This window comes from Curcuma longa, chromosome 7, assembly GCF_044706935.1.
Source record: "Curcuma longa cultivar G26 ecotype Majalengka, Jawa Barat chromosome 7, ITB_CL_G26_1.1, whole genome shotgun sequence".
Taxonomy (NCBI): Eukaryota; Viridiplantae; Streptophyta; class Magnoliopsida; order Zingiberales; family Zingiberaceae; genus Curcuma; species Curcuma longa.
This window is the reverse complement of record NC_133867.1, coordinates 3,316,715-3,337,700: the sequence shown is the minus strand read 5'-3', so window position 1 is coordinate 3,337,700 and position 20,986 is coordinate 3,316,715. Positions and strand designations below refer to the sequence as shown.

General features: G+C 38.7%; 4 protein-coding genes across 5 annotated transcripts; all 4 read left to right on the top strand.

The window, feature by feature from the left end:
- The first annotated feature begins 1,303 nt into the window (after positions 1-1,303).
- LOC141831574 (AT-hook motif nuclear-localized protein 23-like) lies at positions 1,304-2,555 on the top strand. Its single transcript, XM_074718958.1, has one exon. It carries the CDS (start codon positions 1,518-1,520, stop codon positions 2,376-2,378), a length of 861 nt encoding a protein of 286 aa, XP_074575059.1. The 5' UTR covers positions 1,304-1,517; the 3' UTR covers positions 2,379-2,555.
- Positions 2,556-4,453: 1,898 nt separating this feature from the next.
- On the top strand, positions 4,454-7,677 carry LOC141832091 (2-C-methyl-D-erythritol 2,4-cyclodiphosphate synthase, chloroplastic-like). The gene is made up of 3 exons (XM_074719571.1): positions 4,454-4,812; positions 4,902-5,032; positions 7,265-7,677. Exons 1-3 carry the CDS (start codon positions 4,476-4,478, stop codon positions 7,496-7,498), a joined length of 702 nt encoding a protein of 233 aa, XP_074575672.1. The 5' UTR covers positions 4,454-4,475; the 3' UTR covers positions 7,499-7,677.
- A 1,174-nt stretch (positions 7,678-8,851) lies between these two features.
- LOC141831492 (4-hydroxy-tetrahydrodipicolinate synthase, chloroplastic-like) lies at positions 8,852-11,485 on the top strand. The gene is made up of 3 exons (XM_074718860.1): positions 8,852-9,017; positions 9,633-9,713; positions 10,436-11,485. The coding sequence occupies exons 1-3, from the start codon at positions 8,896-8,898 to the stop codon at positions 11,361-11,363; spliced, it is 1,131 nt and encodes a 376-aa protein (XP_074574961.1). The 5' UTR covers positions 8,852-8,895; the 3' UTR covers positions 11,364-11,485.
- Positions 11,486-15,210: 3,725 nt separating this feature from the next.
- On the top strand, positions 15,211-17,444 carry LOC141831491 (3-ketoacyl-CoA synthase 11-like). 2 transcript variants are annotated; one of them, XM_074718859.1, is made up of 3 exons: positions 15,211-15,246; positions 15,644-17,210; positions 17,326-17,444. In XM_074718859.1, the coding sequence occupies exons 2-3, from the start codon at positions 15,693-15,695 to the stop codon at positions 17,329-17,331; spliced, it is 1,524 nt and encodes a 507-aa protein (XP_074574960.1). In that variant the 5' UTR covers positions 15,211-15,246; positions 15,644-15,692; the 3' UTR covers positions 17,332-17,444. The 2 variants fall into 2 exon arrangements, with proteins under 2 accessions (XP_074574960.1, XP_074574959.1); XM_074718858.1 differs by having other exon boundaries at positions 15,644-17,338.
- The last annotated feature ends 3,542 nt before the right edge of the window (positions 17,445-20,986 follow it).

Sequence of the window (20,986 nt, the reverse complement as noted above, 5' to 3'; positions counted from 1 at the left end):
TGTCCGTCGTCCACACGTGATCACGGCGCGCTGACGTGGGGGAAGATGATTGGTGGAGAGAATATCTAGTGCGGGTGACCGGGAGGTGGCGGATCGGACGGGTGGTTGTCCCGAGGAGAGCAACTCTGGGGCCCACCGCCGACAGCCACGCGCGGGTGGTTGGAGGGGTTTGACTTCCTCGACTGTCCTACGGCTCACCCGCTGAACTGCTCCGGTGCCCTTTTCAACCGCATCGGACCCAGAGATTAATTTATTGGACTATTATGAAAGGAGAAGGTGAAGGTGAGAGAGAGGGCAAGATAGGGCTGATAAAATTTCACATGGTCTATCGATTTTACAATTATAAAAAGATAAATTAAAAAATGTAAGTTGATTATGATGAAGAAAGGATATTATCTCGACTTTATCAATATTCGATTCATGTCCATTTCAATAAATCTGTTTCATCGTAACTAACTCAATTATATGACATTTGCTTTAACACATACCATCTAGGATTGAGTGAGAGAAAGTTTATTAACAAAAGGAAAAGAAAAAAAGAAATAGATAGAAGATTCATTAATGTTATCTTGTTTGGAGGAAAAAAAGAGAAATGAAATATATAAAGGTATAAAAATATCTCTACTTGTTAAAAAAGATAATGTATTTAGAGAACCGATGAAAAATTATAAAACTCTATCAATATTATATATAAAAGTTGGGATATAAAAGGTCTTAAAATATACAATATATGCTCTTTGAATGAGTCCATGTCACTGGAGAAGGAGAAGAAGAAAATTAATGTTATCTGTCTCTGTTCTTTTTGAATCTTGTCCTCGAAAAGATTTACGGTGAAGGTCAACGTCGACGTCGATATCGTGGAGTGCAAGCGGTTATATTGAACATTGGACGATGACAACGCGCATTATATGAGGAGCGACAGCGCAAAGATAAGATATCTAAATAGATGAATTAATTTAAGAATTAATATTTTAAAATAGAATAAAATATTTTTAAATTCCTTTCTCCTTCCTTATATTCCAAATAAAAGTATAAGAAATTCTAACGATTAATAAGCATGAAAAAAATAAAATTTATCCTTCTTTCTCACCTTCTCCTCCTTAACTCATTTCATCCCAAACAAAAATTAAAATTCTCTTCCTCTCTTTTTTTTTTTCACCTCCTCTCAAATAAAACGTTAGTCAACAACTAAACCCTTGGTTAACAACAATTAACCTCGGTTAAGACAATATTGATTAAACCAGAATTGCATCGCCATCAAACATCAAGTCATGGCCTTTTCTCTCTCAATCTCTCTCTACCTATTTCTTCAACTCCTAGTAATCTCTTTCTCTTTGTTTCCTCGCTTGCTAAATCCCACCCTTTTTCCTTCTTCCTTCGTCTTCTTTTTCATTCTTGATCTTTGATAGTCCCTCTGAAATATGGTCTCGGATCTTTTTGTAGTTCTATAGAATTAGAAGACGAAGGTCTTGTTGTTTGAGTCGCCTTTCTCACGGTGGTTTTCGGTGGATGAGTTTATGGCAGGCTTGGATCTGACCGCAGCTTCGAGGTACGCTCGCCACCTCGCCGACCTCCACCTCGCGCGTCACCAGCCCAACCCTGGCTCCGACGACGACGACAACAACGGCAGCGCCAACGGGGGAGACGGCATCGGGCAATTCGGCGAGCGCGACGGGTCGCCCTCGGCCCCTCAGGGCGGGGACTTGGCGTCGCGACGGCCGAGGGGGCGGCCGCCGGGATCCAAGAACAGGCCCAAGCCGCCGGTGATCATCACGAGGGAGAGCGCCAACGTGCTGCAGGCCCACATGCTGGAGGTCGGCGCCGGGTGCGACGTCTTCGACAGCATCGCCACCTACGCGCGCCGCCGGCAGAAGGGAGTGTGCGTTCTCAGCGGCAGCGGGGTGGTCACCAACGTCACGCTCCGGCAGCCCTCGTCGTCCTCTTCCAGCTCCGGCGGGGTGGTGACGCTGCAGGGCCGTTTCGAGATCCTGTCGCTCTCAGGGTCGTTCCTCCCGCCGCCAGCGCCGCCGGGGGCCACCAACCTCTCCATCTTCCTGGCCGGCGGGCAAGGGCAGGTGGCGGGCGGCAGCGTGGTAGGGGCTCTTTTCGCCGCCGGGCCTGTCATCGTCATCGCCGCCTCCTTCACCAACGTGGCCTACGAGCGTCTGCCCCTGGAGGAGGAGGAGGACCAGATGCTGCAAGTACAAGGAGGAGAAGACGGGGGAAGCATTAACGTCGGCGGTGGCAGCCGCAGCGGGAACCCTTTCTCCTCCATGCTTCCCTTGTTCAACTTGCCGCTCAATGACATGCACCAGTTGCCGCCGGTGGACGGACACGGTTGGGCCGGCTCACCGTCCGGCCATCCTGAGCCGTTCTGACAAGGTCGGTCGACCTGTAAAACTACACATGCCACTGCTCCATCTTCAACGTCCTCTCTTCTTTCTTCAACCTTTTCCTAATCAATTGTCTTTGCTCCTTCTTCACTACTCATTCATAATCATCGATCAAATGAAGAATGGTTTTGAGAATGAGCATTAGTGATTAGTTTGTAATTTGAGAATAATGCTTTTGTAGGTATTGTCTCGGTTTCGTCGATGAGATTCAAATCCTTGATCCTCTTCGTAACCAACTCGTAACTAACTATTTTAAAATATGTTATTATCATTCTTTACTCCTTGAGCTCGGCTAGTTACACATCTCAATTGTATTAATTAATTAATAATGCAAGTTTGTGCTGTGAAATGCCTTTTTTCTAAACATAAATTGTAGAATTAGCAATAGTAATTATACATTGTGGTAGAGGAAATAAATTATTTACTAATTTCCTTGCCATTTATTCATATTCAGTTTCATTTGGAGTTATTTTTTTATCTCCCTTCAATATTTTTTGATTTATTTCATATTTATTACCTCGCTCGAAAAGAGTTTGAGGTGTCTCAATGTAAAAATAGTGGAATAAAGTGTTTTCCCTATATTGTATTTGGCTTTAACTTCAATGATCTTTGAATGCTATACATTTTTATATAGTATATTATTTCTTATGTATTTTGATGTGAAGATAAGTAAGAGTCTCCGTGATGAGTTCTTAATTCGATCAATAAAGAATTCATGTAGATCTCTTGATTTGTTCAACGTATGGAGTGGTGTGGCATGATTCAAAATTTGGTCAACATAGATCCACATGGTGCGTCAATAATTGTTCAATCGGTCAACCCAAGCCGACCTCCAGACCTGTTGAGCACTCCGACCTCTCAAGTCGTCGACTTCTTGACCTACAAAATACTTCAATTTCTCAACTTCCCGAGCTAGATCACTAACTTTCCGACCTCCCAAGTTGTCGACTTTTTGAGTCATAGACTTTTTGACTTCTTGACCTCCCATGTACAGGGACATAGTAGTAATTATTAATATGAAAAGATATGGTAGTTACAAGGGAACCCTTTAAGGAGGTGCACCCTTTAAAATTTTCTCCAATAAGTGTGTCATTTAAGCTTCTCTCCTTATATAAGGTAAAAGGGAGATTCTCTCAAAGAATCATCTACGTATCATAAAATCTCATCTATTCTTACTCTGTTCTTTATTTAGACATCAAAAGGACTTCATCAGGGTAACTCCTGATAAGCCCTTCGTCAAGATATCTCCCGTGTTTATTATGTTATTCTCTATAAAAATTGATCAGAGTTAGTTACGCCATGAGAAAAAGCGAGAAGAAGGCTTCACCATCGTCATTCTTTGGTTCGAAGTAAATTTCTATAACGACATCATTGTGGTGAAAGGTTTCTACCTAAAACATATTTCTTTCTAGATTATGATACACTCGACTCACATAAATTAGTCTTTGCTATACAATTATATAATTTTTTTAATCATCTTATTTTTAAACTTTTGGACAGGTGAACTCTTTGTATAGATCGCTTTGTGAATAACCTTAAACAAAAAATACAACTCAAACAGAAAGAAAATCAATTTATTATTTGTCTTTCATTACATGAAATTAAGTAATGAAATAAAAATAAAGAATATTGTAGTAGCTCATTATGAAATTAATGATTGTTACACTGTTTATTTTTTTTAAAAAAAATCTTTTATTTTTTTAAAATGTCTTTTGACAATTAGTCAATTAAGGCACTCCATTAATTTTCATTTCCCCCCTTAAAGTTAGCATAATTTAGTCCCTACTTTATCCATGGCTTGCCACGTCATCAAGCGCCAGCGGCGTTGCAGAACGTCTGCAATGCCTGGCCTTCCACGGCGCTCTCCGTAATTGAAGAAAATAAACTAAAACGACTCTTTAAATCAACATCCACTTTCCTACTTGCCTTATCATTAGTTTGACGTGGTGGATCCCGCTATTCCTGCAATAGACGATCAGGTAAGGTTGTAATCCTCAGCGTAACTATCAAGACCGTTATATTTATACTCAACCCCTTGCATCATTGGGTTTGCCGCAGTCGCAGAGCTTCTCCTTTCTGGCCATGGCTTCGTCCACCGCCTTCCTTTCGTCGCCGGTCGCCGCCTCGAAATCGGCCAGGTCTTCACCTGCTCTCGCTACTCTCTTTGCGTCTCCTTTGCCCTGCTCCCTTCGCATTCATCCCCGGGCGTCGCCGTCGAACCTGCGGCCTCTGGCGGTCGCCGCCGCCCTCCAGGTAGGGCAACAGGAAGCTGTGAAACCCGTTCCCTCTTCGCCGCCTCCGTCTCTTCCGTTCCGAGTGGGGCACGGGTTTGACCTCCACCGTCTCGAGCCGAACCTTCCTTTGATCATCGGAGGGATTGACATTCCCCACGATCGGGGTTGCGAGGCCCACTCTGATGGTAAATCTGAATGAGATTAGAGATTTTTGAGTCTGAATTTTCCGTTCTTTTAGGTTTGTTTGATTTGGTATTGGTCGTGGTGATGTCAGGGGATGTGTTGCTTCACTGCGTGACCGATGCGATCTTGGGGGCGTTGGGGCTTCCGGACATCGGACAAATCTTTCCGGACTCTGACCCCAAGTGGAAAGGCGCCGCTTCTTGGGTCTTCATGAAAGAAGCTGTGAGTTGTTTTTTCCATTTGATTTTCTTCATCTTTCTTTTCCATATAATACTTCCATGATAAAAAATGACTTTTTTTTAGGATCATCATTCAATTCTTACGTTTAGATTTAAATGCTAAAATAGAAATTGGAATTCCATTTCTTAGATTTGGAGTCGATATAGACATGTTTGGTGTTTTTGTAAAATCATTTTATTCTGGTTTATTTGGAGTGCAATTGAAGAGAAAGGAAATGGTTTTAAATTGAGAAAAATCAATAGAAGGGAAAAGGAAAAAAAAAGTCATTTCCTTGATTAGTTGATTACTAGCAGCAATGCTTCCTGGGAGGAGATTAGAAGTTGAAAGATTAGGGAAGTTTGTAAGCCAACCTCATTTTTTTTAATCATTCAGTTCAATCTAGTTGGAAATAAAACTAGGAAGCAGGACCAAACTTCCCTCTTCATTTATTTCCCTTATTCTTTTCCTTTCTATTCTCTCCAAGTAAATGCAACATCTCTTTCTATCTTGAAGTACTTTTGTTCTGAATAAGGGAAGTGACATACCTTCTCAGCCAGAAAATCCAGCATGCTTGCAGAAACCTATATTTTATATGCTTTTTTAGATGAGAAATTGCCTAAAACTTAATTACTTGTTCATTCAAATTGTTTCATTCTTGTAGACTATTATCTCTTTCTTTAGAAGTCCTCCAGCTACCTACCCTTTTCCTTTTCTAGTTCACACTGAAGAAACAGGACCTCAAAAATGAGAATTGTTGCTTTTCCTGGAAAATGAGAAAGATCTACCTTGTAATATTATTAGAATATCAGTGACTACCATTATTTTGGGTTTATAGCAAACTCAGGATTACCAATTGAGTTGAATGAGACTGTCTAGATTAAGGATTTGGTTGTTTTCACTCAAGAAAAGTAGTGAAACTTAAGATGATTGAATGTAAAATTTGGCTACGTTGGACTGTTGGACTACACGAGACATAAATAGTGGGTTCTAAAAGTTAATAGTTAGGTGGATCTAACTTGCCTTCTTGTTGAGAAGGAAATTATACGAAATTGTTTTTATTTTCACTCTTGTTTTACAATTTGCTTATCACCTTGTTTGTTTTTCCTATCTGTTCTCCCATTGTCTTTTGTCTTCCTCATATATCATCTTCTGATGATCATTTGCATCCATATACTCACCCTTGTTTTAATCTCCTGAAGACAGAATCGATACATAATATCTGATTGGGATCTAATGTCAGGGTTCTGAAAAGTGTTATTTGACTTCTATCACATGCCATATACGCTTTGAAAGGTGTTATATACTCATTCTTTGATCACACAATTGTTTGTTGACAAAGAAATGCACACCTGTGGGTTTATTACTATAGTTGGCTTCCATTATGGATTGGTATTCATGACTATCCTTGTTGTGATGGGTATTATGTGAGTCCATTGTTGTAACTTCTCTGTGATCTTTATGCCTGGAGATCAGCCAACTTCATATCTGTCATGGAAGCTTGTAAGCACCTGGCATATTTTTATTTAATTTCTATACCTTTATGAATTTACCCACTGGATATGTACTGGAGTAACAACAGGCCCATGCACATAGATTGTTGCCAAAGCTATCTCAAATTTACACGCAATGTTATCCCCCAAAATAAATCTGTATAGATAGATTTGTGATGCATGTGTACATAAAGCATTTGAAGATAGTTCGATTCAATACAATTGATTGTTGACGCCCAAACTAACCCAAAAGATAACTAACTTCTTGAATATGAGCCACCTTTCATTCCTCCTGCTATATTTTTGCTAACAATAGATTCCACCCATCACAAACAAATATTTTTAACATCGTCGTCATCATCATTATTAAGCGTGTTTGTTCCAACTATTTGGGTTGCTACAATAATCTTACTTCTCCATTGAACTCTATGCAAGGTTACAACACTCAATGGCCTAGCATCACCAAAAGTAGGGTTACACAAAGAATAGGGTTAATATTCATGTTCATGAGTTTAGACAAATTTCAACTTTGGTTCTCTTAGCCCAACACAATCCTCAACCTTTTTCCTCTATGATCAGCATTGGCAATTTTATATCAGAAGACAAATATGCTTAGTCTCATTTAAATTTCTGCTAGCATTTTCATTTTCTGTCATGATGGACGACGACCTATTAAAAATAGATGTACATGTAGCTAAAGGGTGTGTCTCCTGTAGTACCTCTAACTAATACTAGCTCAATACAGGTGAAACTGATGCATGAAGCTGGTTATGAGCTCGGAAACTTGGATGCTACTTTAATTCTTCAAAGGCCAAAGCTAAGCCCACACAAGGAAGCTATCAGGGAAAATTTATGTAAGCTGCTCGGAGCACACCCTTCAGTTGTAAATCTGAAAGCCAAAACCCACGAGAAGGTTGACAGCCTCGGAGAAAACAGAAGTATTGCAGCACACACTGTGGTCCTTCTTATCCGGAAGTAAAGCTTATACGAGGCATCTCAACCCCAAGCATGGCATTCGCCGCGATGAACTTTGTTCAGTGATACTAAGTTGTTCCTTTTGTTGTATCATTTTGTTTCTTTACTGCAATGTTCTTGTAATGCCTGACATTGTCTGAAATCTTTACATTCTTGAATAAAGTACATTTGAACCTTCTATCATTTATCATCTCTCTGATGCCATCAGAATAAAAGAGAGAAAAATACAGCCTAGTGCATGTTAAATTAGTTGTTAGCATGAGCAAAGACCAACACTTGCATCTGAAAACTCCACATGCTTCTTCTAGTCGATCATGTTTTGTGATGCTTTGTTAAATCTGTTTTCTAATGATTAGAACTTTTGTTCGACACAACAAAACCCACCCTAATTCAACTCTCCATCATGCAACAACTCCTTGCTTCCCTAGTTGATTGCTGAAAACCCTTCCTTTTGATGCCTTGAGAGAATTCTCAAGTAAAGCAAGAATGCTTGATCAAGTGATAAGGAATCAACTCCAGTGAAGAGGCATTTGGTGGTGCTTGAAGGGGAGTTCGATCTTCTTCGTGCAACATTACTGAATTTTGTTTATTGGCTATAGAATTGTGGACCATGTTGATGCTACGATATGAATTTTTATCATTTTTGTTCATATTGTAATAATTACGATTTTATAAATGCTATAACAACGCACCTGATTGATTTAAAATTTAAATAGAAAATAATACTGAAGAGTACATAATAATATTAGAGGTCATTTCGATAATGATACATGGCTGAATAATAAAATGGAGCATCCTTTGATGATTTAAAAATAACCAAACGTTTTTTTACTTTTGTCTTAGAAAATCCCATGAAGAACTATTTTATATATATTATTCCAACCGTCTAATTGTAAATAAGTCAATAATTCTAAATTTAGATTAAAGTTGATCTTTTAAAGTCATTTTAATTGACACGAAGAAAAAGGTTAACTATTATAATTTATATAGTAAAAGTTATGATTTCGTAGCTGTTATAATATATTCAATCAATTTTAAAATTAAGATAGGATATTATTTTAATAAAAAAAATTAAAATGCGAGACCTTATGGTTTTAAAAAAAATAATTTTTTTGATTTTTGTCTAATTTTCAATGAAAGCCTTCTCGGGCTAGGGTTATAACCAACTTCCAACTTAAAACTTCGACGTCCCAGATTGAAAGTAATGGAGGGAATTAACGGTTGGATCTTATCATGAAAGAAAGCCCGGAGTTGATGTGACAGTTGGGAAGGGAGACTCGCGCCGTCTTTCGTCCACGCCCTTTTTTTTTCTCCCGTGGATTCTTCCTCGGCTCCTTTCTTCCCCCTGCGTCGCTTCGTCTCCTCTCTTCCGTTTGTTGAATCTTGTCGGATTTCGAGCTCATGGCGTCGTCCTTGCTGCTGATGAATCAGATGCTTTTGTCTCCCGACGCTATTGCACCCGGTTCGTTGGTGCTGGGGCGTCGCCTTAAGTCTATTCGCCATGCTGGTGGCGCTTGCGTCAGGTTAGGATTTTACTTCTCAGACATCGTCTAGTTGTTTATAAATTGTTGATGATCCAAACAAAAATTTCTTTCTTTGAACTATATCCGTTGTTGATTCAAACTGAATAATATTAGCGTTGCAAAGTAGCTGTCGTCGGACCTAGTTCCACCTTTCGCTGATTGCAGATCCTATTTAATTTAAATTAGCCACACTGGTTAGCATTTGGTCGTGTTCTTGTTTGATCTGCATCATTTTTAACAAAGTGCTTGTAACTTGTTGGCGTTGTCTAATTTTTTTTTCCTAAAGCAGGCATCAAATGCCAGAATGTGTCGTCACTGTGAAGTTTTTTCTACAAAAAACGAATCTTTATCATTTCATTCTTAAAGCTATTTGGTTCAGTGCTGCTTCGAAAGAAATAAATGGCAGTTAACATGGAACTAGTTCATGGAATGATTTGTTTCCATTCTTGTTTTTGCTTCTGATGTCGTATCCTTAAGGAGTCTTACTTATCCCATTAGGGTGTTTGCATCCCTCCAAAGTAAAATGGAGTCCTTGTTTTTCCATTTGCAATTGTGTAAATTACTATTGACTTGGATGCAGATCATCCCTAATACTCGATCTGTGTTAACATGCAGAACTAGAAGATGGAGGTCTCCAGTAGCGGCTCTTGCTCAAAACTTTCATCTTCCTATGCGTAGTCTAGAAGTTAAAAACAGGTTTTTTTCTCCTCCTCCTCTGATTAGGCTAAGTGAAATGGTTGCTATTAATTGCTGCCATTGGTATAAGCTTCTCCTGCATTATTGCTTTGTTGCAATACAGCCAATGATTTAGTTACCACAGTGGCTTATTTTTGTGTAAGTTAGAAGAGTTCATGACCTCAAATTCATACAAGTGACAAATGGATGTGAGTGGATAAGTAAAGAAAAATAGAAATGTGAAAGATTACAAAAACAGTATGATACAGTGCACAGTTCATCGAGAGAATAACTGGACAATTCTTGAATCTGTACTCTTGTGATACACATGATGGATGTGAAAAAATTTACTGAATTCTATATCCCTTTTGCTGATTTCATTTTCTTTTCCTTTCCTTTTCTTTGAAAGAAAACTTGAGGTAATTCTTGGAATGTTTTTGCAAGTATAGTCTTTTATATTTCTTTCTGTTTATTTCAGCATTAACCTGCCTAGGTGCACACTACCACCCTTTGCCTTTCTCCTGCTCATCAAAATACTCCTTTCATTTATTTCAGCATTAAGCTACCTAGGTGCATATAACCGCCTTTTATACTTATGTGTCTCTTCTTTCTAATCATATTCTTTTCAAATTAAAAACTATACATATAATATCTTTCTAGTATTAATGCTATTGATTTTTTTTCTGTTTATGTTAGACACAATTTACTATTACTGTTTCATTATTGTACTATGTTATTTCCAGGACCTCAGTGGACGACATTAGAAGCTTACGGTTGATAACAGCCATCAAAACCCCCTATTTACCTGATGGAAGATTTGACCTCGAAGCTTATGACTCCCTTATGCGAATGCAAATTTTCAATGGCGCTGAAGGTGTTATAGTTGGAGGTACGACCGGAGAAGGCCAACTAATGAGCTGGGATGAACATATCATGCTTATTGCACATACTGTCAACTGCTTTGGTACAACGATCAAAGTTATTGGAAACACAGGAAGTAACTCAACGGGAGAGGCAATCCATGCGACCGAACAAGGCTTTGCAGTCGGCATGCATGCAGCTCTTCATATTAATCCTTATTATGGGAAGACATCCATGCAAGGGTTGGTCTCACATTTTGAAGCAGTTCTTTCGATGGGTCCAACTATCATATATAACGTACCCTCAAGGACTGGGCAGGACATTCCTCCTTCAGTAATACAAACAATCGCACAGAATCCTAACATGGCGGGCGTCAAGGAATGCATGGGAAATGAGAGGATCAAAGGCTATGTAGATCAAGGGATCGTAATATGGAGCGGAAACGATGATGAATGTCACGATTCTAGGTGGGTATTTGGGGCTACAGGAGTAATATCCGTCACTAGCAATCTTGTTCCAGGATTGATGAAGGAGCTGATGGTCCAAAGGCAAAATCTTTCATTGAATTCGAAGCTGATGCCTCTCATGAAATGGTTGTTCAAGGAGCCCAATCCCATAGGTCTCAACACTGCTCTTGCTCAGCTAGGTGTGATTAGACCTGTTTTCAGGTTACCATATGTTCCTCTTCCACTGTCAAGTAGACTAGAATTTGTGCAAATTGTCGAAGCACTCGGCCGCGAGAATTTTGTCGGCGACAAGGATGTGCAGGTTCTCGATGACGACGACTTCATATTAGTAGGTAGATACTAGTTTGCATTTGGCTCTGTTAGACTTTATTATTTTAATAATGCGAAACTTTCTTCCCTTAGAGCTAGAATTGTTTGTCTTGAATTGTAGGATTCTTCTTGTTCTATATATTGGAACCAAATCAAGTCATTGTGTCAAATATTGTAACTCTACATTAGAGGTAAATAGTAGATCATTTTGTTGAGCTACAATGAATGAACAACAACAATAATCAAGTATTATTCCACTAAATGAGATCAGTTATATGGATTTTTTTTATTATATCATCATTGGTTAGATTTTGACTTCATGAGCATCAGGCAGCAAGATGGCTGAGTTCAGTAGAGATGATGAACTGGATGAAGATAATAATGAAGCATAAAACAACATCAAGGCCTTCTCTAATGCGAACCTTCACTAGAAGACAGATACAGACATAGAGCAGGGACCATGTGGGTGTGCAGCAACTCACAGGAAGCATGTGAGCAGCCAGTTCATGTCAAAACCGCTTAATCAAGCAAAAAAAAAAGACAAACACAATTATTATAAAGAGTCCAAGTCAATGAACAATGGATGGAATGGATGATTCTCTTCTTACCACTCAATATAGATAATGTCTCGTTTCTATGTTTCATTTTCGTTCTTATTTAGTCTCCAATGTCGGCATGATATTCAAATTGTATCGTTCGAGTTAAAAAATTAAAATTTCGACATGGTTTAAGATTTTATGACCACTAACTCAGTTTTATTAGGATTTTTAAAGATAAAAATTACTTATTGAAAGGTTTTCATATATTTAATTTATTGTCAAGTAGAAAAGCCTACTAATCCTACTTCGAATTTGATCCCACGGAAGTTTTTCATTGGCCATCGTATCTCAAAGAATGTTTGTCAAACTCCAATTGGAACTCAAAATGTTACCTTCTTTTAACTTCCAAGTTTCGGCTTTTCGAGTGCTTGACCTCTAGAGCACCCCTTCTAGTCTTACAAATGCTGAGCTTTCCGAGCATCCCTTTCATCTCTCGAAATGTTCGGCCTCTTGAGCACCTCTTCAGATTCAAAGTATTTGACTTCTTGAGCATTCAATTGACTTCTTGAGCATTCAATTCGACATTGCGGGTTCACACGACTTCACATATAATTTGCTCTTTGAAATAGCACGGACTATTGTCTACTTGTGCACAAAAGGTCTAATTCTTGTCCTCACGGGACACGAGTTAACATAGTTGATGCCTATATGTGATGTTACCATAATAGGTTCTGGAGTCGATTCTCAACGTGTGCAAAATGCCTCGTTGGTTTTTCACTCCCCATGTAAAGGGTTGTTGTGTTGAACAAAGAAGTCTCTATGATTTATTTTCCTTTTGAATTGATGAATGTCTATCATTATTGTAAAAGTAATTTTGAACTTATTTAAGTCTATAGAAATCTGAAAAAAATAGTTGTTTTGTATCTCACTAAAGCTTTTATTATATTTTTGAGTTTCTCAACTTCATATAATAATTTATTTACCCAAATTACTACATAATTAATTAAATTTCATGAACAAATGCTTCTATTGTGCTTTTTAGAATCTCTTAAATAGTTTTATGTCTTTATTTTTTTAAAAAAATTCAATTATTTTAAATTTATGTAAAAATTTTAATAAAAATTACGTCCAAAATAAAATCTGAGATGACACAAATCTCATCAGTTGAGTTACATATATGGGCAGCCGAACTCTTAAGGGACATGATTGAATTGATTAATACAGGATAAATTTATTAAAGTAGGAAAGAATCGAATATCGATAAAGTTGAGATACCATTCTCTCCTGTAATGATCAATTATAATTTTTCAATTTATTTTTTCATAAATGATCATTAACTGTATGGGATTATTAGAAATGGATGGGCAGCCGAACACGATTTATACCTTTTACTCTAAAATCAAGTTCAATAATAGCTGTGAACACATTCACATATATAGTAATATACTTTTATGGAAGGTTCGAATGATATGTGGCCCGTCTGCCAGCTGCCACAATTCTATTGGCTGAAAATTATATATATATATGGTTGTTCGGTCTAAGTCAACCACACCCGATCCGACTAAAAGATCGAGGTCAACGACGGTTGTTAGATCCGAATTGAACAAAAAACTGTATTAAAACTAAATGTTTGAAAAAAAAAAAGGTAAAAACAAACGATTTTTAATTTTATTTCGCTAGAAATCACATCCGTAAATTATTTAAATTTCCGTGATCCTTAAGGCTATTATTTTAATTAATTTTAGAAATTCCGTGGCAAAAAATATATATATATAGTGATGGGTGAGTGGCGTGGCCACGTTTGCTTGCCGTAATTTAATGGAAGCAGTTACATGGACGGGCAACTAGGAGTGAATTCAGATAGTTTTGATCTATCGTAGCTGCAGAAGAGACGGTTCGAATCTTGGTGAAGTCAGATAATATCCTCCTGTGTCGTGATCAACTGTAATTTCTCGATTTACCTCTTCATAAATGGTCGTGATGCCGATCGTGTGGAGCCGCTAAAGTGGTGGATTCCACCTTTTGCAGAAGAACCGATATTTTTGATCTATCATAGTTAATTATAATTTTTTAATTTAATTTTTTATAGATTGTTATAGAATCAATCATGTAAAACCGCTGGAAATGGATTTCAACTTTTTACAGAAAAAATAGTTCTGATCCGATTAAAATAAAATATTATTAAAAATTTAATTTGAAAAAATTATTATTATTTTTGATAATTTTTAATTTTTATTTTAATATTTTATTATTGTCATACTAATATTACATAAATATTTTAATTTTTAAAATAAAATTTGATTGAAGTCCAAAAAAAAATCTCGTAAACTCTAAATCTGAATCAATTCGACTCTAATTCAAATCTGATTCGAATTTAATCCAATCCAAAACTTTCAACCCGAACTCTACTCGAACCGAAGCCCTCAACCCCAATCTAATTATTGTTCAGATTGGATCCGATCAAATTGACGAATTAGATCCATTTCCAACATTCGTATAGTCAACCATCGATACAAAAGACATATATACACCTCCAGTCTCATAGGTTGACTACGTTCTACTTACTAAATTAACCTATGAGTCAATTAGTTTGACATGATTGAAAAATTATCACTTGATTTGATTTGCAAATAAGTTAATATTGAAATCTTTAGCCAATTTAATCATGTTTAGTTTAAATTCAATGTCAAAAAAGACAAAAATTAAAAAGAGATCCTTCATTATAGTTTTTGTCAAAAAAAGACATTCATCTCACCATATTTCTTATACCTTTATTTTAACAACTGTCATAATATATTAAAGTATATTATTTTTTAAAAAATTTAATTTGATCACAATACTATACATAAAATATTTTCCATAAATTACTTAAATTTAATTAAAACTATTGTAATAGTTATCTAATAGTTTCTATAATAATAATAATATAAAAACTAATAAAATAATTAGAATTTTTTTATATGAAAGTATATATAATGTTTTTGATAAATTAAATTAGAATAAAAGTATTTTTAATATAAGAAATACGGTGAAATGCTTTTTCTAGGTTTTTTTTTTAAAAAAGGACGAGAACGGTCACCCGTTTAATTTTTGCCAATAAAAAATATATTAATATTGGACATTACTCATTGGTCATTATCAACGCCATCCCAGATGACCTGGCAGTATCGGCCTCTGGACCACTGATGGCCCCACAAGAGAGCCCAGTACCAGAGAGGTGGACGCTCGGGTAATCGACACAGTGTCGGTTTTGAACCAGAGAGAAAACGAGGGAGAGAGAGAACTCGTCTTCTTTATAATCGCTGCTTTCTCTTCTCTCGCTTCTCGTCTGCGAATGTCCTCCCTTGCTCCTCCGGATCGAGCTCCTTCTCGCCCTCAGTGAGTAGTTCGCTTCATGTTCGGTCTCGATCCGTGCGATAAGTGTTTTTTTTTGGGATTTCGGTTTGTTTTTTGGATCGTACGTTTGTTCTTTTTCTGCAAAGTTTGGATGGCACATTGCGCTTCTTCTACCTTTCTGACAATTTGAAAGGGGGAAAAAACGATGGTTTATGGGTGGCAGGTGCCTAGGTTTTTGATCCTCTTTGGTATTGTGTTCTTCGCTTCTTTGAAGATTTGCTCGAGATCCAAATGTAGTGTGAATTCTACAGCTTTTGAATTTGAACTGCATTTTTAGGGTTTGTGGCAGATTTGTTTTGGGTAGGGTTTTCGTGTGTGTTCATTGACAGTTTTGCAGCAGTTTTTTGATCTGATTGCGATTGGGGATCTTTGTTGTCAGGTCTGAGATCCATTTTTTGTCTTCCGATCACATCTCGTCGGCTCCGACCATGGCAGAGCGAAGCGGCGATGGTTCACCGCTCCGATCCCGTTCCTCCGGCCTCCCGGACTTCAAACAATCCGTGAAGCTCAAGTACGTCAAGCTCGGGTATCACTACATGATCACCCATGGCATGTACGTCTTCCTCACCCCGCTCGTCTTCATCGTCGCCGCCCAGCTCTCGACCTTCTCCCTCGCCGACCTCCGCGACCTCTGGGACCACCTCCGCTTCAACCTCGTTTCAGTCGTCGTCTGCTCTACCCTTCTCGTCTTCCTCTCTACCGTCTACTTCCTCACCCGCCCCCGCCCTGTCTACCTCCTCGACTTCGCCTGCCACAAACCTGACGACAGCCGGAAGTGCTCCCGGAGGCTCTTCCTGGATCGATCCACGCTCACGGGATCGTTCACGGAAGAGAACCTCGAGTTCCAGCGTAAGATCCTTGAGAGATCCGGCCTCGGCGAGAACACCTACCTCCCCGATGCCGTCCTCAGTGTCCCTCCCAATCCCTGCATGGCCGAAGCGAGGAAGGAGGCCAGGGATGTCATGTTCGGCGCCATCGATGAGCTCCTTGCCAAGACCAACGTGAAACCCAAGGACATTGGGATCCTGGTTGTGAACTGTAGCTTGTTCAACCCTACTCCCTCTCTGTCCGCCATGGTCGTCAACCATTACAAGCTCAGGGGAAACATCGTTAGCTACAATTTGGGAGGAATGGGCTGCAGCGCCGGGCTCATCTCCATCGATCTCGCCAAGAACCTACTCCAAGTGCATCCCAACTCCTACGCCCTCGTAATCAGCATGGAGAACATCACCTTGAATTGGTACTTCGGGAACGATCGCTCCAAGCTCGTCTCCAATTGCTTGTTCCGGATGGGCGGCGCCGCCATTCTTCTCTCCAACAAAAGGTCGGATCGGTGGCGCTCCAAGTACCAACTTGTCCACACGGTTCGCACTAACAAGGGCGCCGACGACAAGTGCTTCGGCTGCGTGACGCAGGAGGAGGACGCCAACGGAAAAATCGGCGTTTCCCTCTCCAAAGATCTGATGAGCGTCGCCGGCGAAGCCCTGAAAACCAACATCACCACCTTGGGCCCGCTGGTCCTGCCCATGTCTGAGCAATTGATCTTCTTGGCTACACTGGTGGCCAAGAAAGTGTTGAAGATGAAGATTAAGCCATACATCCCCGACTTCAAGCTGGCGTTTGAGCATTTCTGCATCCACGCCGGAGGCAGGGCTGTACTGGATGAACTGGAGAAGAACCTCCATCTTTCGGATTGGCACATGGAGCCATCGAGGATGACACTGTACAGGTTCGGGAATACCTCCAGCAGCTCGCTCTGGTACGAACTGGCCTACACCGAAGGTAAAGGGAGGATCAAGAAGGGAGACAGGATTTGGCAAATCGCATTCGGCTCTGGTTTCAAATGCAACAGCGCTGTGTGGAAAGCATTGAAGAAAGTGAACCCTTGCAAGGAGAAGAATCCCTGGATGGAGGAAATTTCAAATTTTCCGGTTGCAGTTCCAAAGGTAACAGCTCTTTGATTTGTTATTGCTGATCGTAGAGGTATTTTCCTGATCATGCTTTTAGCATCCAGTTTGCCTGCTGAAAATTTGTTCATCTTGATCATTGATTTAATTGAAGTGCTGAATCTTGTCCAAGCAAACAAATTCAAGTAGCAAATTCTGCAGTAATTTGCAGCTTCATCTGGAAGCTAGAAGTCCAAAAAAGAAAAGGAATATGAAATTGGAACTTGATGACTCAGAAAACAGAAAGCTATGTGACATTAATATAGAAAGATAGCTCCATGAAAGTAGGGATCCAATTCTTGAGGGAATAATCTCTCTCATTTGAAGAGGTTCTTCAGTTATCATGAGTTATCTCTTTTCAAATCATTTTGGGATAACATTGAAGATAACAGGCATGAGCTTATGAGGTCCCGCAGCATATTTCCAGTCAGACTTGCATTTGGCCCTTCCAGGCCAGCCTGTGGAAAGGCATTGGACCTGGAAAGTTTTTATCAGGCTGGGGAAGGCATGAATTTGCTAGCTATCACTGTCGAATACAGGCAGGCATGCAAAATAAGTGAGGTATCCAAAAAAACACAAAGGTTAGCAAAAAAGCGAGTGAAATTGAAAGGGGGGTAGTTTATGCAAGTGTTTGGAGGCACAAGAGCATATCACAAAAACCATCAAGTTTGTCATGATGTAGTACTGCAGTTATAAATTACAGAGAATAAAAGTAAATATAAAAGTAGATGTAGATGTGAGGTATCGCACCACCTCCAGGACTGTTCCTTTCATGATCAGGGTACCAATCTAATCCGGCAGATTGCAGCAAGCTGGAAACAACTCTGATCCGTTAGATGGCAAGATGGAAACTTTGAGGAGCTGCATCCTTCACTAACTCCAGTATTAGAAGAAGATTGCTTCCGAGATATAATTGAGTTAGTTAAGATGGAATATAATTATTGAAATAGACAAGGATCGAATTTCAACGAATCCGAAGACAATGACTCTCTTCTATTATGGTCAATTATAATTTTTCGATTTATTTCTTCACAAATAGTTATTAATTCGTACTGTTGAAATGATAAATTTTACTTTTTATTTAAATATTAGGAGAAGATTAAAAAAAAAACTTTGACATTTTTTCAAAAGACACATCTAAGTTTTTGAAGTTTCTAGAAGGTACCTCATACTTTTATATTTATAAAAGACTCACTTTTTAAATATTGAAAAAAGAAAAAAATATTTAAAAAATTTATTCCCCGCGTGTGACAGCCCTACCCAAGTGAGCCGACTACCTTGGTAGCTTTAACCACGGTGACCCTTTGATCGAGCGACATGATCGATGTGGCACCTGAGTTGAGTGACCCAGTCGCACGGGCGGGTGGTTAGCTTAGATCGAGCTAGCCGATCGGCCAAACCGTCCGTGTGATCGGATCGAGCAATCAAGTCCTCCGTGCGATGAAGCCTTCATCGAGCAGTCAGATTGCCTGACCAATGCCGCTGCGTAGTCGGATCATTCGGGCAGGTCTATCACACTCAAATGAGAATCTTTTTTTTTTTTAATAAAAAAGGTATTTCGAGAAAGAAGTTCGTCCTTCGATAAATATAAAAGTGGGATACACTCTTTGAGAAATTTAAACTTTTGACTGCGGTTTTCAGAAAATATCCAAAAAAAAAAAAAAACAGCAACAAAAATAGGATGATCTTTTTTCATATAATTAGGCCGCTGCTAAACTTAATCCACCTACACTCAAATATAACAAAAAGTTATCCCCGGGCAATGGTGCCGTGATAGGATATCCAGGTTGTTACCCAAGTATTTGTGGTTCGATCCCCCAACTACGACGTATTTATATAAATTTTTCTCTAAATGAAGAGTGCAACAAGACTAACTGAGATTTATCATTTTTTCAAATATAACAAAAGGAGAAAATCTTGCTATTGCAGAGATTGGGGATTTCACACCAAATTGATCGAACGGTTTCTTGTCTTGATCATTGTAGGAACTAAGATGCTTGTGCGAATAGCACAAATGTGTTTAAAGCAAGCTATCCCTCAACTCCATATCACAATGTAGAAGTTTGCCAGACTCATGACTAGTTAGACCACGATTGTAGTCAGTTGACTGCGATTTCAAAATTGTTGGGCTTCGAAGAACTCACAACAGTCATAATTTCACAACATTAATAATATTGTAGTCACACGTTGAGTATTCACGACCACAAGCTCATGACTAGTTGGTTATTATTTCATGACTTGATGCATAGAAATTGAACCATTCGTGCATATATTATAGTAGTTATAATTTATGACTGTTATAGTATACTATTATGTTGTAATAGTTAACAATATTTAAGTTGAATAGGATCTCACTTGTATAGCCACTACATGTTTTAAAAATTACAATTTATAGTTACACAAGATGTAGGAGAAATCTGATTTTGAGAAACGATTCTAGGATTTAGGTTTCGCCACGATGATTGTTGATGTCGTAATACTATTAACTTTATTACCTTAATGCAGGTGGTCCATCCTAAGGTACCAATATAGACTTTTGACATTATATCGATGTGTCTACGCAAATACTAACTACTTTCAAGATAACATTACTAGAGCAATCACTTTCTTAAGGAGGCTCCTATTGTGATGCCTCATGGTCCTCTAGGTGCTATCCCCTACTTTATGACGTCGAATCAGGTAGGGACGAATCAGAAATTAGAAGTGGATTGTGCTGACTTTAGATATGGAAAGGGTGAATTAAATATCAAAATACAATGAACAAAGAAAAAATTCATTAATTTTTCTTTGATACCAAATGGTAGATTACAAGTATCTATGTAATTTTTTAAAAATTAGATTAGAGCCCAAAATAACTTATATTATGTAATCTTCATCACCAAGAGAGGCTAGAACTCTCAACCTTATGATAATTGACATACATTCTAGCCAACTGCACCACTACCCTATTCAATAATATTTTAAATAAGTTAATGATAAATTATTATAAGACTCATAGGGCTGGGCTACAACCCAGGATAGCCCCTACTTAAATCTGTCTCTGGAATCAGGGTAAACTCATTAGACATGTGATTCTTATTTCAGAATATTTATTTACATAGCCAGAATCAAAGCGGGTGCTCATCTTTAGCCCCATCGTCCTTTGATGTGTCACCTTTGTCGTCCATTAAGGACCTTTATAGCACACTCTTTTATTTTACAGCTCACACCTTATCTCTAAAGGTTCTTTATACAGCTGGTAAGATTCGTGAATGATGGCTCCCCGAGGCTCAATCCTTCACGGGATTATCATGCTTTTGGATTTTATGGAAAAGGCTCACCATTTGCTTCCACTTGTGCCACTTTTTATGGTGGTGCCTACTGGATATCTCTGTAGATGTCACTAAGGGTATTGGATACCCTCCAGAGATCACGTCTTGTCTTCATAATTTCGTGTGATGCCTGACGAAAATAGCTTTGTCGTGTTCCTTCCCAGTGCCTTATACAGAAAAAGTCTGCCTCCTTAGCTTGCTGGATAAGTTCCAATTCCTTGAAGGCTAAGGAAAGTCTTTGGATTGCCTCCCCTTCAATTTCTTGCATTCGTCTTCTTTTGTCTTTTCCTTCTGGTGACAAGGCCTTTTCTCTAGTCTGCGCGATTAAGCACTCAAATTCTATCAGTAAATCATACTCGACTGAAGTGGTTACTTCAGGATGCTGGATTAAGGTTGCCTCATCTTCGGTAGTAATGACCGAAATTACTTCTGAATTCTCCATCATTCTGGACAAGGTGTCTGCAA

Bases quoted from the DNA above. Each gene is read 5' to 3' on its own strand.
- LOC141831574 (XM_074718958.1), top strand. From the start codon at position 1,518: ATGGCAGGCTTGGATCTGACCGCAGCTTCGAGGTACGCTCGCCACCTC.
- LOC141832091 (XM_074719571.1), top strand. From the start codon at position 4,476: ATGGCTTCGTCCACCGCCTTCCTTTCGTCGCCGGTCGCCGCCTCGAAA. The intron at 4,813-4,901 runs GTAAATCTGAAT...TGGTGATGTCAG, and splicing joins TTGCGAGGCCCACTCTGATG to GGGATGTGTTGCTTCACTGC. The intron at 5,033-7,264 runs GTGAGTTGTTTT...AGCTCAATACAG, and splicing joins GGGTCTTCATGAAAGAAGCT to GTGAAACTGATGCATGAAGC.
- LOC141831492 (XM_074718860.1), top strand. From the start codon at position 8,896: ATGGCGTCGTCCTTGCTGCTGATGAATCAGATGCTTTTGTCTCCCGAC. The intron at 9,018-9,632 runs GTTAGGATTTTA...GTTAACATGCAG, and splicing joins GCTGGTGGCGCTTGCGTCAG to AACTAGAAGATGGAGGTCTC. The intron at 9,714-10,435 runs GTTTTTTTCTCC...TGTTATTTCCAG, and splicing joins AGTCTAGAAGTTAAAAACAG to GACCTCAGTGGACGACATTA.
- LOC141831491 (XM_074718858.1), top strand. From the start codon at position 15,693: ATGGCAGAGCGAAGCGGCGATGGTTCACCGCTCCGATCCCGTTCCTCC.